This window comes from Exophiala dermatitidis (assembly GCF_000230625.1).
Source record: "Exophiala dermatitidis NIH/UT8656 unplaced genomic scaffold supercont1.3, whole genome shotgun sequence".
NCBI classification, from domain to species: Eukaryota; Fungi; Ascomycota; class Eurotiomycetes; order Chaetothyriales; family Herpotrichiellaceae; genus Exophiala; species Exophiala dermatitidis.
The window spans coordinates 2,247,764-2,262,520 of record NW_008751648.1 but is presented as its reverse complement, the minus strand read 5'-3'; the positions used below and the strand labels follow the sequence as shown (position 1 = coordinate 2,262,520).

Here is a 14,757-nt window from a genome sequence, read left to right as displayed (position 1 = left end):
CCCGGATCCACGGAGCCTCCGGAAGCGCAAAGTCCGGCCGGCCATGAGCCATGACATCGGCCGTGATGTTTCTGGCTCCATACAGCGCAGCCTGCCAAATCGAACTTTGTCGAACACTGTTGTCTGACACTTCTTTGAACATAACTCCTACATAGTAGTCCAGAGCGAAGGGCACGACTGTACTAGCATCCTCTACCTGCTCTGGACACCGACTGCAGTGCTCCCCGCGGCTCCAGCTCAATCAAAGCAACCTGAGCAGAAGTGTGTTGTGTCCGCTTCAAAACACAACCCGCAACAATACAGCATTGCACTGCAGGAGAAGCGCACAGTACATAGCATGCAGTCCCTACCGGCGCGCAGTGCGCAAACACACATCCAGACTCTAGCTGCTGCTCTCGAGCAGCTTTTTCACTCTCCTCGTGGCATGTCATCGTTGCCAGTGCACGCACGGCGAGCATTGCATCAGCAGCTCCAATCCCACCGAGCAAACCTGTCGCGCCAGCAGAGAACGCTTCGGACAACTACTAGCACACCTGCCACGAGATCGATATGCCAGTCCTCTCAGAGGGTGTCTACTTCGACCAATTCTAATTCCAATTCTCTCCGAGCCTATTCCGGCCGCTCTCAAACTCGACAATTCACATCCTCTTCCACCACAAGTCCCTTTTCACAAGTTCTTCGACAACGGCGCCGAACACCTACTTCGACCAACAAGAGCGGCGGATCTCGTGGCAGCAATGGGAATGGCAACAGTCGTCGGTCCTACTCCTCATCGTCCAGCAGCGGATCTGGATCTGCCTCCGAAGAGAAACTCAGCTTCTCCCAACGCATGAAAAAATTGTCCCGCGAATACGGCTGGTCCGCACTAGGTGTCTACTTGATGCTAACGGCACTCGATTTCCCATTTTGCTTTCTTGCCGTGCGCTGGCTGGGAACCGACCGCATCGGCCATTGGGAACACGTGGTAGTATCCTACGTCAAGGGGCTGCTGAAGTGGCCGGTGGCGTCACAGGCCGAGATTGATGATGCCGTTGAAAAGGCGGACAAAGAGGCTGTTGAAAAGGCGACAAATAAAAAAGTCCTCGAGGAAGAGAAACAGAGTCTAGATGGTGTCAGTGATCATGGTTACAAGGAGGCGGAAAAGGCGAATTCGGGGGCTAATGCGAGTATGTATTGACTTGACTTTCTTTTCCCCACGCCTCGACTGCGCCGATCAAGAAGAAATGATGAATGTTGACTGACCATTTTTCTACTCTACAGGTATATGGACTCAATTGGCTCTTGCGTACGCCATTCACAAGTCCTTTATTTTTATTCGGGTCCCTTTGACCGCGGCGATTACTCCGAAGGTGGTAAAGACGCTTCGGTCTTGGGGTTGGAATATTGGCAAAAGGCCCAAGAGTAGCGGCAGCGGCAGCAAAGCTGTTTCGTCGCCTTCTTCTCAATCCGTTGGTGTCAATACGAAAGGCTCGAAAGTGAGGCCAGAAGACTAAGCATGAATCTCCAAAAAGCGGCATTGCTACATAGGTTTCTTGGAACGCTGTGCCGAGAGAAGAGCATAAATTATATGGCTGATCAGGAGGCTATAATATAAAGAAAATACAGGAACTGTCCAAACTGGGGCACGTCTCATCTCATATCATCTCGCTTTCGGCGGGCAGGATGGGCATAGGAACTTTGTCTTACTTTGTGTGTTGATACAATGTGGAGATTCTGTCTTATATACTCCTCGATTTCTGACTCTAGGGTGTCCTTTCTCCGGTCCGTCGAGTGCACATGTGCATCCTAATCAGCATTGCCCAGAACTGTCGTAGCCGACGGATGAGCGTTCCAATGTTGGGCATGACCATGTCTTCCAGAGGTTTATCAGATTCAGCTTTGTGGGGTGCCTTCGGTGGAGAAGCAGCGCAGGAGAAAGATTGCCTCCCAGCCATAGACGGTATGTTATGCATCAACCCTGCAATTTTTTCCCATACCGTATAAGCAGGACACGAGGGGCGTCTCACAGTCTGTGTCTGTAGTCGAGGAGTGTGCGGCGGATTCTGATCTGCCCAGCTGTGCCCGTATGTATGCTCCGGTCAGCTTCTGCTCTGCTCGGCTCGGCTCAGATCAGCTTTTGTTTTCCCTACTATCCTCTCATATCCTTCGAATCACCTCTTTTCTACTGTAATCTCTCCCCATCACCGGCACACCTGTAGCATCCAGACATTTCTTACACTTTTGTACAAACGCAAAATGCAACCCTCCGCTGCATCCGACTTTCACCTTTTAGGGGCCTTCATCATCATATCTTCGTCCCCGCCATCGGATCATTCGACCCCTCCTTATCCAACAAATGAATCACCTTCCCATCCTTCGTTCTGAGACTCCACTCCAGCGTCTCAAAGTAGCCGTCACGCCTCTTGCGGATCGAAACAAATTTCACCTGCGCCTCGTTCTTCGTGCCCTTGACCCAGAAAGTAATGTCGATCGTGCCCTGTAGGGGCGCCAATTCACCCCGGATCCAGGGCACTTTGCTAGCAAAGTAGACCTCGTCGCCGAGCAAGGCCCGCGCCTGCTCGTTGGTCCGCAAGGCGTACAGGATCGCGTTGACGGTCGAACTGGATGATTTTTGGTAGTTGAAAATGGCGACGCTGGAGAAGCCGACTAGGAACAGGAAGATGGGTAGTGTATAGGTCCATGTGCTGCGGCGGGGGAGTTCGGGGAGGGCGCGGTCGGGTCGTCGGGACAGGAGAGGGCCGCTGCCTTCTTTGGGCGGAGGGACGAGTGGGCGAACGATTCTTGAGGGGTTGGAGGTGGATGCTGGGGAGTCGGCTGCGGTGGAAGTGTGTCTTCGAACTGAGGAGGAAATGGACCTGGATGTGGAGGATGTTGGGTATCTAGAGCTGCGTAGTGGTGTTTGTGTAGATTTGGATGTGCTTGTCCCTAACGTTCTGGTGGGAATGCTGGATTGGATGCTTTTCCTGAGGATCCCACTGGCCTGGGATGAGGAGGATGGGCCCCTAGGTATGTGTAGGAGGGCATGGCGCACTGAGCGCTGTAAAGAGCAGACTGCGAATGGATTTCTAGTGTTCATCGCGAAGACACCGAGGATGGTCTCTTGAGCTTTTGGAGTCGGAAGAAGGGCCCTGCGTTGGTGGAAAGGATATGGACTGGTGCAAGAAAACTATCGTAAAAACTATCGTAAAGCTGCTTTGGTTTTTGTGCAGTCGGGAAGCGGAGGGACAAAGCAGATGCTGGCAATGGGCTTCAAGACTGTGAAGATGGAAATGTCATTGAGATCCGTTCAAGACATACAATTGTAGTACTCCGCAATAGAGTGATTAGTGGCCGAAATTTACGAGGTGGATAATCCCCGATAATTACTGCATCAAGTTAGGCGTGTCTTCTGACTCGCTGTGCATCCCGACTTCAACTTCAAGTTGAATCGTTCTGGAGACAGTAGCATATGTTGGATTTCTTGAATGCTGTATACCAGATACATATGTAGGTACCTAACTTACACTGGCAGTCGGACGTTTCATTGTGAAGTATCGCTCACAGTTCGGATAGTGCTCAATCAGGCGGGCCTGGACCCGATCAGACTGGACATCTTGAAATTGAAGGCTTTCCTGCTGTCCTAGTCAAGATGTGACCCTCTTATGTGACATGTGGCATGAAAAGCACCGCATCACAATGCCTCGATCCGATGTATCCTCCATGAACTTGGCGATAGACTCGGAGGGCGTGACTGTATCGTGCAGGAGGGCAGACCAGTCACTCCCGGGGCGGGCCGCTGCAATAAGGGTCAAGTTACGAAATGTAGAAATTGACTTCCGGTCTGCATCCTGCAGTACTTGCTAGTATGCATAATCACGAGGCGTCAAAATACACTCGTAAGAACTCGTCGATGTTGAAGCTTGACCATGGTCGACTGCAGCCTGAGTGGCAGGGGCCCAGTAGGAGCGCAGCCTCGTCACGTTCCAGGGGCGACAAGGCTGAAGTGGCCTTGACGTCACATTGTTGACTTGCTCGCGTGGCTTCAACAGGCAGGGATCGTGTCAAAGTTTCCATGAAATTGACAACAAAATTGCACACAAACCCAACGATTCTCTCCTGTCCCTTTCCCCGTCGGCCGTTCACGATTTTTGATCTATTGTTTCTCGTCCTTTCTAGCATATGCAGCCGGGTTCTCTCCAGATATCATGGGAAGCCGCGATGAGTACATCTCGCGGTCCATAGCACTCGCCGTCCTCCAAGGGGACAGGGCTGACAGCGGTTTCCGATTCTGGCATTGGCTCCGCAAGATCTTCGCGCTATATGCGCTCGTCCTGACCCGGTTCCGACCGGACCTCTTCCAAAGACTACGGAACCAAACATGGAAGATATCCGAAGATGACTACAAAGCCAGCTTCCAGGGCGAGAATCCGCTCATACCCAAAGGCGACATGGGGTATTCAGGATCGGTAAGTTTGTAACTTATTGCTTGCAACCCCGGACGGCAGAGAGCCCCCCACCTATAGAAGAATGTGAAAACTCCGGGGCTGATATATGGCCTCTCCATGCAGACGTTCTTCACAACCAGGGACAACAAGTACCTGATCAAGTCGGTTCCACGGCGGTTCGAGCATACATTCTTCCGCGACGACTTACTGGAACCGTACGTCGCGCACATGGAATCACACCCGCAATCGCTGCTGGTGCGCATCACCGACTTCTTGGGTTGGAAGTACCACAGTCTCGGCGGTCTGTTGGGCCTGGCACCGAACTACCATCTTGTCATGGAGAATCTGTTGCACGGCCAGGACGAGGACTCCAACTGGCAGACCTTTGACCTGAAGCCCATGTCCTACTTCTTTCCCGAGCGGGACATCGCCGGCGGTAAGCTTGCGTCGCAGGCGACCAAGTCGAAACTTGCCGATGAATTCAACGACAAAATGCGCTTGAGTCAATCACAGGCCGACGCGTTTCTGGAAGCCCTACAAGCTGACACCGAGCTGCTTGCACGCCACAATGCAGTCGACTACAGTCTGATGCTGGTGCGAATTCCAAGACCATCCACAATACCTGCGAGTAGTGATGATCCATTTCGCGACCCTGAGCCCCTGGACTGGCGAACAGGGGTTCCGTCCCAGGACGGCAAATGGCTGTATCGCGCTCTGATCCTCGACTTTTTCTGGGCAAAGCACAAGGTCCGGGCGAAACTTATGACGCTGCTCGTGGACGCCTGGAATCTCATCGATCGAAAGGGTCCCATGAGCATCACCACCACGGCTCCGGAGTATCGTGGCAGGTTTCTCGATATGTGTAGAGAAATCGTCCAAGTCGAGGGTGGTGGGCCAGAGTCGTCAACGTCGCGGAGGTCGAGGTCGTCATCTTGATTTGACTTCTAGCGTTCGAGCGGTATACAACTAGTTTCGATAAACAGCTAAAAGAGTCGCTTGAGGCTCGTTGACAAGGTTGTTTTCGCCGAGGATTTGCAGTCAACGGTCTGACTGCTGCTGCTGCTGGTGTTGGTCTAGCAGGTGTCGATCGATTAACGTCGTCTCTTGATTTCGTTGTCGTTTGTTTACATACAGTGCGCGTTCAGCAAGCGAATGAATGGTTTGTGCGATGTGCAAAAACAAAAACTTGACTTCTGCTTCGGAACCAAAAACCCTGCCACTCGACCCGACAACCTGATTTCAGGAAGAAGTGCCTAGTAGGGGGGGAAACCTTTAGTGGAATCATCAACTTGCGTATGAGTGAATCCGGTTCTTTTCAACATTCTTCGATGGCATCGTACACTATGGGCCGCTTACAGTGGGATCTCACCGTAAGGTAAGATCAGTACTAATTGGGCGCACCAACTAGGCCACAGGGGAGGAGCTCCTATCCAACTGGGGAATGTTGGGAGGAATTCCGTGACTTTAATCTATTAACCTAATTAAAAAGAGAAGAGAAAGTGAAGTTTGAGTGAGATAGATAACCGCGCCGTGACACACGAAACATGTGATTTGGATTGGCAAATACTGTATTTAGTACTTAAATGGCCACCAGAGGTCTACGATTGGTGGCAGTTGGATGCGGGATAAGGAAGAAAAAAAATATTACGATTGATGAATCCCTTAGACGATGGTAACTATCTCAAACTCGAATACTTGTGCCTCAAAAACGCCTCCACTTGGGTCTTCTCTGTTGCCGACATGCTGGGGCCGCTGCTGGTGCTGTTTGTGCTGTTCGCTATGCCGTGGTTGTCGTCCGATACGTCTCTGTCGACTTTGTCAAGTCGGGCAGCAGGTTGATCACTTCGTTGACTCGAGGCAGGAGAAGCGTCGGCGGTGTCAGCAGACTTGTTCTCCGGTTGCTTGCCTGCGTTTGACACCTCGCCTCCCTGATTGTTTCCTCGAGTTGCTGATGATACCGAGACACCATTGACGGCGTCAGTGTCGGACTGTCTCGACCGCTCTTTATCCTTGACGTGTACATGTCGCGCAATGTCAGATTACTGTGCCGTTCTCTCAATCCCCGAAACATTAGTACAATCAGGAGTCAGGGCTCCGTGGTAAGGTTTCTTGAACTTCCCGTCCTGCCACTCTTTCAGCCTAAACTTCCACACTCCTAGTGTATCAGCCGGATCGAGCGTCTTGCCTATCTTGCGTGCCAGCTGTTGCGTGACTGGGTCATTGGTCTCCTGCTTCTCATAGAATAGACTCTTCCACTGACTGCCCGCCGCCTCATGGTTCCGCATGTCTCGCTGGCCTTTTTCGAGCTTTGACTTGGCATCTGCGGCGCCATGCATGTTTCCTCGTTCCAATGCCTCCCGAACATCACGCCAGGCTCGCCGCGACTCCCATGGATCCTGCTCACTCAGAGGGTCTACCGTGAGAGGAGTGGTCGCTGCAGTTCGAACGTCGAATGTTGCGACGTCGACGCCCTTACGGGTGTCGTGGATGGTAAATGCCCTGTCCCAGTTGCCCCTGACTGTGTATAGTAGTTTGTTGTCTGCCTCGTCGTCGCTGTTACCGTCGTCATCACGATATACTTTGGCTTCGAAGGCATGCTTGCTCTTATCGAAGCCAGACAAAAAACCTGTCCCGCCAAATTGGATGGAGGATGTGATCCCGCTTGTGCTCGGGATGCGGTACGTGCCTTGCAGCTCCGGGTACGGGCTGCCACTGAAGACACCCTTGATCTTGACATCTGGGAGCGGAATCAAGTATGTTTCGTTGTGCTTGGCGAGATGGAACGTGGCGTGTCCAAATTGCCGGATGTTCATGGTGGTGCTGAACGTGATCTCCTGGCGGGTGTATCCCTCGGCCTGTCGAGAAACATGTAAGCTTGAGGCGATGGCGCCAGGCTCGAAAAGAATCATTGCGGTCACCGGCAATAGGAAGGCTATTGTGGACTTACCGAAACACCATGCTCCTCGTTCCATACTCGACACGCTGTCACTGGCGGATGGTGGCTTTTGCGGACAAGGTCAAATGTCAGCATGCATTTGAGCAAGGCTGCGAAACCTTCGCGATTGTTGCCGCAAATGTCACAATAAATAACAGCGGCAAGGATGCAGATCATCTCAAGACAATCCGGACAAGCAACAGCACACACAGAACAGCAGTTGACCCGGATTTCTTCGACTTACCTGACCTGCTCGCTGACCAGCCTAGTGGTCCCTAACCTGGTTGGCCCGGAGCGAGCTGCGGCGTCGCTGTTCCATGTAGCCAGGAATAATTCTCCCAAGAACGCGTTGAGCGGTTTCTTGACACCCTCGTCCGCTCTGCGACCTGCATATTGCTGGTTGCGTAGGGATGCCAGGAACCATTTCAGTACGAGCACGGCGCGTTCAGCTGGATCATCAGAGGAAGCAGGAGCAACAAAGACTGCCGGCCGCTCGGCCCAGAACGCCGGGAGCTCGACTGCAGATTTCGTGTCGAGCACGAAAGGAGGTGCTGTGATGTTGGAAAGATCGCCGCGGATGACTGCGACGGACTGCTCACGGACGACAACGAGTTAGGTTCCAGACCACAACATCACTTTGACTTAACAGAGTTCAAACGACAGCAGCATGTGGGCAGATGCACTGTGATGTATGGCGTCGGATTGTCCATGATCCTCCACAGGTTGTGCCCGTACAGATTGAACAGACTTACTGCAACAAAGTCCTTCAGTCTCGACCGGTTTTGAGCAAGGCTGGGAGCGGCAGGGGGTTGTTGCAGCTCTGTTACTTGTTCCGGCATGCTTAACAATTGGAAGACTTTTCAACAAATCCGTGTCAAAATGACTTTTTGCTGGAAATACACCATGAACTTGTTGGTGACCACAGCACAGGCAACAATATGTGGCCAGCCGATGAGGCCCTATGCTGCTGACGGTATGTTTCATACCATCCATATTGCTGGGTTGTTTACATGGCAGGTGGCAGGGGGTTGAGTCCATGATATCATGACCCTGTACTGACTCACCATTCGAGATTGTGCAACCTCATTACAGAGATATGCACCAGCCTCATATGTGGCGCTTCTCAAAATTTGCATGCCGTGTTCAGTAGATAGGCAGTTTAACGGTCATCCATTGGAAGTTCGCGTATCTGTGGAAATCAGTGGGCTTATACGGGGTTAAGCATTGTATCAATTCGGCCATGGTTCTCAAACATGCCAGGGGGCAATTTGGCCAAGTCTTGGTGCTGAGATAATACAAGGACAACCGGAGTCGAGTTTTGAACGTTTGTTATACATATATTCATTGTGAAAAGTGCATTACCCTGCGTTCAGCACTTACCGGTTTCCTGTACGCCGACCTGTTCCCGCGGACACGGCCTTGTGTCCTAGGTGCACACATTCGGTCCAGGTAGTCATAGGCAGAAGTTACGGATCAAAATGCGTGTCAGTGGAGTACTCCTCCGGGCCTCCTACACCGAGCAGTCTGTCAGGCTCTCATACGCCGACTCCTGCAGCAGGCATACTGGGAAGTTGAGTGCCGAAGGTGGCCCAGACACCTCGTGCTTGGACATGGCAGGATTTGACTAGAAACTCGCCAGCGGCAGTGTCGAGATCATCCCATTGCCGTTGTTGAGCATAGAACTCAACCAGCTCCAGGGTTGAAGGGCACGCCTGAGAGCCAACAACATGCGGTCTCGGCTCCTTCACCGGCAGGTGCGTTTCAACTCTCCTGCCGCTGGACTTCCATGAGCACGGAGATGCGGAGATTTGGACACCTTTGGACACGCCTCATTTGAGCAAATAACACAGCAAGGGCCTGGCTCAGATAGTGTAGACAACGGCGGTAGGTTGGCCCCAGGCATCCTTAGCATTTGCCGTACCACGCATTCTCACCACCACGAAGAGGTGGTAGAAACATTTATGCACAGAAGGCTAGTGGTGTGTCGGTAGCCAACCTGCCATATGGGATAGCGGGATTGGATTCCTTTTTTTGGATGCTAGAAAGCCAAACACATGTCCATACTTTCGTTTAGCATTGCCAGAGTCGCCCGATACTGGTGCCAGATTTGCTGACGTGCCTGAATAGCATAGTGGTTGTTCGCTGTCCTCAATCTGTGCACATAGTCAGCGTCTTGACCTTTCCCTATAAGCTGTCCAGTGCTTCAAATGCATCAATGCAAGACCAAGGACGTACAGTCGTTTGTCGAACCTCCTTCCATAATAAAATTTCAGGTGCAGCAGGTTCTTGAGAATTCTATGCTCGTAGCCATTGTATGTGCCGGCATTTTTTAGAAATCGCAGCGTATTCTCGACCCTGCGCGGATTGAAGTCCGTGGCGGCCGGAGAACGGAATGACTCGCGAAGTATGTCCCGAATCTCGTAGCGTGCTGGACGGGAGTAGCATACAGCTTGCAGAGCGGTTCGATAGAGATGACGATACGCGTGGAGGCGGTCCTGAACGCTCATGGGTAGGACAGGCGAGCGGTGTTGTGTCCTATCTCCCAGACTAACAAAAGTAATACAACGTGTCTAGGTCCACACCAATTTGCACCAAACCAGGGCGACTGGAGTCAGAATACAAGACAGGACATTCGTCAGTCTCTGATTGTAAAGGAGTTGAATTGAAGCACACTGTGTAAAATGCAACACCGCAGACTCAATGAGCCAAAAGTTAGACCCCAGACTCGACGTAGTAGTGGACAATGTACTACGTCGGCGGGTGTAAGCGCCGCCAAGCTTTCCCACTGCGCGTCGTCAAGTCCCGAACTTGAAGATCCTCATTTTCCATCGTCCGCGCAGGCACTTCATTCCTCCTTTCGCTCTCCCTTCCTCATCCTCCATCATCCCCGTCCGCTCACACTTTGTGAGAAGTACGCATTTGCTGTTCATAGAGAACAGCATACTGGATGACTGTGCCCGATTCATACGACACCTTCTTCCAGGCTCAAACCTGACTTCGAGTCACATGCAGTTTCCTTCGCTGCATTGGGGTTGATTTCGTCTTCTCTTCCCTGCAGTAGCCACTGCCGACAAGGCCGGAGTTCAGTCCAGTATTGTACGACCAGTGTCTGCTCTACTAACCTCCAGTGTTTAGAGACCCTGTTTCTGATCCCCCTATCCATGTTCTCCTATCAGTGCCCAGTTCTCTCTGTGTAGTGTTGTCTGAGGTTGTCATGGCTAGAGTCAAACAAAAGACTGGAAAGCTTGCGGCTGGAGGTGCTTCCACCCAAGCAAGGCAAGCTGTAAAGCAAAGAAACAAACACAAAGTGGTTGTGGAAAACACTTCCCAAGAGAAGAACAAACTGCGGAGCGTGGTAAGAAGGACGAAACGATGTGCTCGAGGTACGACTCACCGGGATTCCCAGGTCACCTTCCGCGCGGACCCGCCTCCAGGCTATACCTTCATACCTGCTGGAAACCCTGAGCTTACAGCGGCGCTCAAGGAGTTTGCCCGGAGAGGCGACCACAAAATTTTTGCTGTCACGGTAAGCCAAGTTGCTGCTCTGCTCCGGGATGTCCACTAACCCTTTAGACCACGCCGCACGCTGATCGCCATGAACTGTCAAGGGAAGTACATCGTGTTGGATTTCATTTCCCCACCAGTGTAGTCGCCCAAGTTTGTGCGCATTATGGCATCCGTCTTACCAGTGGAGGCAAGGTCATCGATGAGTCCAAGGATGACAAACTCTTCACTCAAGTCTATCAGAATGGTCGCCGTCCCGTTGAGGAAGAAAAAGATCAAATTACCATCAATACCGAAGCAAAACAGACTATCAAGGACCTTTTCCCGAACATCCCGGACAAGGATCTGTTCCAGATCATCAAGACCGCCTTTCAGAAGGGCGACAACAGAGTGGGTACCGCTGATGAGATCCCTCTTGTGCGTAGAGCACAGCTCTCTGTTGTTGCGCATATTCGACATATGTATACCCAATATGACAAGTTGTTGAGGAAAGTGCCGTACAACGACGCCAGGCACATGGTCGAGCAAGATACCCTGAAAAAGATAATTGAATGGCGTGGCGATGAAGATAGTACGGATGAAGCCACGCAACGAGCCGCCGACGATCTTCTGAGAGAAGTCATCGTCATCTCCGATGAGGAAGCCGGCGAGACCGAGTCCGATGATGGCCAGCAAGTCGCTCACGACAATGTGCAACTCGAGGAGCTTCCCAGCGCTACTTACGGCCCAGGTTCCGGTCGACCTCGGTCACCTCTACTGCAATCCGCACGTCGCGAAGATACAAATCAGGACTACCATGACCTACCCCGGGTGGTACGTCGCTACCAGCTCACCGAAGACGAGATTGCCCAAAGAAATCGTAGTAGGTACGCTGTATGGGATCAAGCAAGGCGAGACTACCGGGCTAGGGCTGCGCAACAACCTGTCACCGTTGTGGAGAGGATTTATGAGCCTGAGAGCTCGGCCTCGCGCATCCTTGTCCCGCTGGACCCCCCTTCATATCCCGTCAGGTCCCAGGAGCCCCCTCTGCCCACGGGCAGAGACGACTATGAGGTAAGAGCTGCTCTTCAAGTTGATCTTCCGGATCTATGTTTCCGCGAAAATCGATGAGCCTAGACATCGTTCCCTTGACTAATTCATCTTAGCCGCGTCAAATCCGTCGGCCAAGTCCACCCACCTACATCAGAGGCGCAGATGGAACCTTGTATGAGCGAGTTACTACACGGTCCCGTGGCGTGGCTACAGAACCCCCGACAAGACACGATGACTACGCATTGACAGCTATGCCGCGGCCTTTGCTGGTGGCGAAGACGCGCCCCTCCTCGCCCGAGGGCTACCCATATCGCGATCACCGCCATCTGGATCCTCAAGGTGCAGACGCTACAGTTCTCCCGTCAATCGAGGGAACTGATGGATCATACCTCTCTCCACACGAACGCCAGAATCCGTTCGACCGGCTCGAACGCCGCCCAGAAGCCCGTGAGACTAACATACCAAGAGAAGACAGCTGCAATCGCCGAGAAGCCGCTCTTATTGACCTTCCAGCCAGTCTGGAGCAATCTTCGAAGCGACGTCGACTGGAAGAAATTCCAATGTCGTCAGAGTACCGGACTTCCATGCCGGGCCCTCTTGATGGTCAGCGTGACCGCCTGTATTTTACGCAGTCTCGTCAGCCAGGGTATGCGCGTGCCGAAGCTCGTGTCATTGACTACGGTGAGCCTCGCTCAAGCCCACGGTATCGCCAGCCAGCCTCTGCGCGAGAACCCCTTGGTTATGTTGAGCATCAGTCTGTCTATGATACTCGTAATGCCCCGCCCCATGAACAACCCAGTCTCCGAGCCTTCCCTGCTGTGCATGACAGATACGACACCGCAAACAAGCAATCCCATTATCCTGTGCAGAGCAACGGCTTAAGGCGCTCAGATGAGTTTGAGACCAATACGCCAAGGCGGTTGGATCAACACTTTTCTACTTCTGAGCGCCTCGTGTATGAACCCAGGTTTGACTCCCGTGGCTATGAAAACCAACATGCTACGGAGCGCACTACGACTGTCATGGCGCATTATGCAGATCCCAATCCCAGACAAACTCGCCCACGTTGCACATACCAAAGCATGTCCACTGTTCGTGAACCAGTGGTAGAGGTACCGGGTCAGCACGAGTATGATCACCGGCAAGCTACTACGGCAGGCCAGTATGGTCAGTCTCGCCGGTGACCGCAGATGCATTGTTCCATTTTGTTATCTTTCGGCATAGCCTTTGTGAATCGCCTCTTTGACAGGCCTGTGGGGACTTCGGTAAGATTGAAATGATATATTGCTGCGCAATGCTGATCATATCCCCTTGCTTTTATGAGTCTACCGAGCTGACATGACGTATAGGGCGGCACAGATCATGAGTGTTTAACATGAGCATTTCCTGCTGTACAAATCGACAACGATGTTGTGTTCTTTTTCAGGACCTTGTCTGTCAGTCCAAAAACGAAGAGATGATTGCATCAGGAGCGGGCGGAGCGAATATGCGTTTCTGTTTTCATCAGCGACGCCACAAGGCATGAAGCGCCTGCATGGGCGGTGTTGTCATGTTTATGTGTAACGCAATCCTTTGAGATACCCATTCGGCGATAGGCGGAGTCTAGGCTCACGTACTGGGTATCTTGTTGACGGCTATGGAAGAGTGCTGCATTTTGAGAGTGGTCAGATGGGCAACCATGGGGGAGAGGGGGTCCTTAATGGCCTTATGTAGACTCTGGTTGAAAGGACCACAGGGCTGTCCATAGTTCCAATGCCTTCGAGGGCATGGGGGATGTCAGCAGCAGATCAGAAGAAATAAACACAATGAGATGCAAAAGGAGTGATCCGCAATGTCCTGTTGCTGCAGGCGCACCGTGCCATCTGACCAGTACAGTAGGGTGATGATTGATCCCGTGTAAGGTATCAAAATGCTGATCTTCGCCGTTCGTGACTACATGTTATATCAACCAAACCATTGTATGCCCGCCTCCCATGATTGCCGTTGCCGTTGCCATTCCATAGAACCAGTGCGCCATAGCAAATGTTTTGTCTAATGATGCGCCCCGTCCAAGCATTGGCAACAATATTCGCAGTGTCCCATGCTGCGCGGCTTACACGGCCATAGGCACGCCATCTGCTTCTCCCGAGTTCACGGCCTTGCCAGTCTTCTTGATCTTCTCGAGGACGGTTTCGTAAGAGACCGAGTCTTCCGTGGTGACGTCGGCGGTCTGGGTGTCGAGGGAGACATTGTATGACTTGACCCCTGTAATTTCCAACTGTTAGCCGGAGGTTCGATCCATTTCCTTTGGACGGGGCGGAGGCAAGAGATGCAGTGCAAATAATGGACACTGTGACAAGAGTTCAGCAAGGAGGGTACTGGGTACTGTACCGTCGAGTTTCTTGAGCACGCGCTCCACGGCGCCGGAGCAGCCGCTGCAGGTCATTTTGACATTGAACTTGTAGTGGTGTTCGGACATTGTGGCGGGCGGCGGGCGATCGTTGGACTGTACTTGGTACCAAGGTAGTATGACGTTTTGATCCCGGCGTGATATACCGAAGTCTTCAAAGTACGGTGAAATGAAGGACTCGACTGCAGTGGGCTGAGAGGAAGGGAGAGAGAAAGAGGAAGATGGAAGATGCGCAATGTCTCTTTGTCAGGTACGCGGCGGTTACTACATAGGATACTGTTGTACTACAACTATAGTACTAAGCGGGGAGGCTTTTATTAATAGGGATGTTTACTAATGCTGCGGGACTGTTGAAACGTGCTCAAGTTGCCCCTGTTTACGATGCTCGTTTCTTGAATGTGCTCAACGACACTTTACTATGAGTAGGGGCCTGATGCTGCCAGTGAGGCTTCTATATGTCTGGGGTCGAGTCG

General features: G+C 52.2%; 6 protein-coding genes across 7 annotated transcripts; 3 read left to right on the top strand and 3 right to left on the bottom strand.

Moving 5' to 3' along the window:
- The first annotated feature begins 8 nt into the window (after positions 1 to 8).
- On the top strand, positions 9 to 1,971 carry HMPREF1120_03806 (peptide alpha-N-acetyltransferase). Its single transcript, XM_009157894.1, has 2 exons — positions 9 to 1,166; positions 1,261 to 1,971. The coding sequence occupies exons 1-2, from the start codon at positions 338 to 340 to the stop codon at positions 1,491 to 1,493; spliced, it is 1,062 nt and encodes a 353-aa protein (XP_009156142.1). The 5' UTR covers positions 9 to 337; the 3' UTR covers positions 1,494 to 1,971.
- Positions 1,544 to 5,869, bottom strand: HMPREF1120_03805. Of its 2 annotated transcripts, XM_009157893.1 has the most exons (2): positions 5,557 to 5,869; positions 1,544 to 5,497 (listed from the first exon to the last, which is right to left on the bottom strand). In XM_009157893.1, exon 2 carries the CDS (start codon positions 3,074 to 3,076, stop codon positions 2,285 to 2,287), a length of 792 nt encoding a protein of 263 aa, XP_009156141.1. In that variant the 5' UTR covers positions 3,077 to 5,497; positions 5,557 to 5,869; the 3' UTR covers positions 1,544 to 2,284. The 2 variants fall into 2 exon arrangements, with proteins under 2 accessions (XP_009156141.1, XP_009156140.1); XM_009157892.1 differs by having other exon boundaries at positions 1,544 to 5,869.
- Positions 3,417 to 6,213, top strand: HMPREF1120_03804 (uncharacterized protein). Its single transcript, XM_009157891.1, has 3 exons — positions 3,417 to 3,486; positions 3,553 to 4,445; positions 4,548 to 6,213. Exons 2-3 carry the CDS (start codon positions 4,185 to 4,187, stop codon positions 5,358 to 5,360), a joined length of 1,074 nt encoding a protein of 357 aa, XP_009156139.1. The 5' UTR covers positions 3,417 to 3,486; positions 3,553 to 4,184; the 3' UTR covers positions 5,361 to 6,213.
- HMPREF1120_03803 (uncharacterized protein) lies at positions 5,983 to 10,071 on the bottom strand. Its single transcript, XM_009157890.1, has 5 exons — positions 9,595 to 10,071; positions 8,112 to 9,512; positions 7,604 to 7,950; positions 7,372 to 7,426; positions 5,983 to 7,279 (listed from the first exon to the last, which is right to left on the bottom strand). Exons 2-5 carry the CDS (start codon positions 8,196 to 8,198, stop codon positions 6,464 to 6,466), a joined length of 1,305 nt encoding a protein of 434 aa, XP_009156138.1. The 5' UTR covers positions 8,199 to 9,512; positions 9,595 to 10,071; the 3' UTR covers positions 5,983 to 6,463.
- Positions 10,072 to 10,198: 127 nt separating this feature from the next.
- HMPREF1120_03802 (uncharacterized protein) lies at positions 10,199 to 13,764 on the top strand. The gene is made up of 5 exons (XM_009157889.1): positions 10,199 to 10,714; positions 10,766 to 10,885; positions 10,933 to 11,916; positions 12,009 to 13,160; positions 13,245 to 13,764. Exons 1-4 carry the CDS (start codon positions 10,574 to 10,576, stop codon positions 13,077 to 13,079), a joined length of 2,316 nt encoding a protein of 771 aa, XP_009156137.1. The 5' UTR covers positions 10,199 to 10,573; the 3' UTR covers positions 13,080 to 13,160; positions 13,245 to 13,764.
- HMPREF1120_03801 (uncharacterized protein) lies at positions 13,206 to 14,726 on the bottom strand. Its single transcript, XM_009157888.1, has 2 exons — positions 14,266 to 14,726; positions 13,206 to 14,139 (listed from the first exon to the last, which is right to left on the bottom strand). The coding sequence occupies exons 1-2, from the start codon at positions 14,351 to 14,353 to the stop codon at positions 13,988 to 13,990; spliced, it is 240 nt and encodes a 79-aa protein (XP_009156136.1). The 5' UTR covers positions 14,354 to 14,726; the 3' UTR covers positions 13,206 to 13,987.
- Between the last annotated feature and the right edge of the window lie 31 nt (positions 14,727 to 14,757).

Bases quoted from the DNA above. Each gene is read 5' to 3' on its own strand.
- HMPREF1120_03801 (XM_009157888.1), bottom strand. From the start codon at position 14,353: ATGTCCGAACACCACTACAAGTTCAATGTCAAAATGACCTGCAGCGGC. The intron at 14,140-14,265 runs GTACAGTACCCA...TGGAAATTACAG, and splicing joins CGTGCTCAAGAAACTCGACG to GGGTCAAGTCATACAATGTC.
- HMPREF1120_03805 (XM_009157892.1), bottom strand. From the start codon at position 3,076: ATGAACACTAGAAATCCATTCGCAGTCTGCTCTTTACAGCGCTCAGTG.
- HMPREF1120_03806 (XM_009157894.1), top strand. From the start codon at position 338: ATGCAGTCCCTACCGGCGCGCAGTGCGCAAACACACATCCAGACTCTA. The intron at 1,167-1,260 runs GTATGTATTGAC...TCTACTCTACAG, and splicing joins GAATTCGGGGGCTAATGCGA to GTATATGGACTCAATTGGCT.
- HMPREF1120_03802 (XM_009157889.1), top strand. From the start codon at position 10,574: ATGGCTAGAGTCAAACAAAAGACTGGAAAGCTTGCGGCTGGAGGTGCT. The intron at 10,715-10,765 runs GTAAGAAGGACG...CGGGATTCCCAG, and splicing joins AGAACAAACTGCGGAGCGTG to GTCACCTTCCGCGCGGACCC. The intron at 10,886-10,932 runs GTAAGCCAAGTT...CTAACCCTTTAG, and splicing joins ACAAAATTTTTGCTGTCACG to ACCACGCCGCACGCTGATCG.
- HMPREF1120_03803 (XM_009157890.1), bottom strand. From the start codon at position 8,198: ATGCCGGAACAAGTAACAGAGCTGCAACAACCCCCTGCCGCTCCCAGC. The intron at 7,951-8,111 runs GTAAGTCTGTTC...GTCCGTGAGCAG, and splicing joins GACTGAAGGACTTTGTTGCA to TCCGTCGCAGTCATCCGCGG. The intron at 7,427-7,603 runs GTAAGTCGAAGA...TGTCCGCAAAAG, and splicing joins CTGGTCAGCGAGCAGGTCAG to CCACCATCCGCCAGTGACAG.
- HMPREF1120_03804 (XM_009157891.1), top strand. From the start codon at position 4,185: ATGGGAAGCCGCGATGAGTACATCTCGCGGTCCATAGCACTCGCCGTC. The intron at 4,446-4,547 runs GTAAGTTTGTAA...CTCTCCATGCAG, and splicing joins ACATGGGGTATTCAGGATCG to ACGTTCTTCACAACCAGGGA.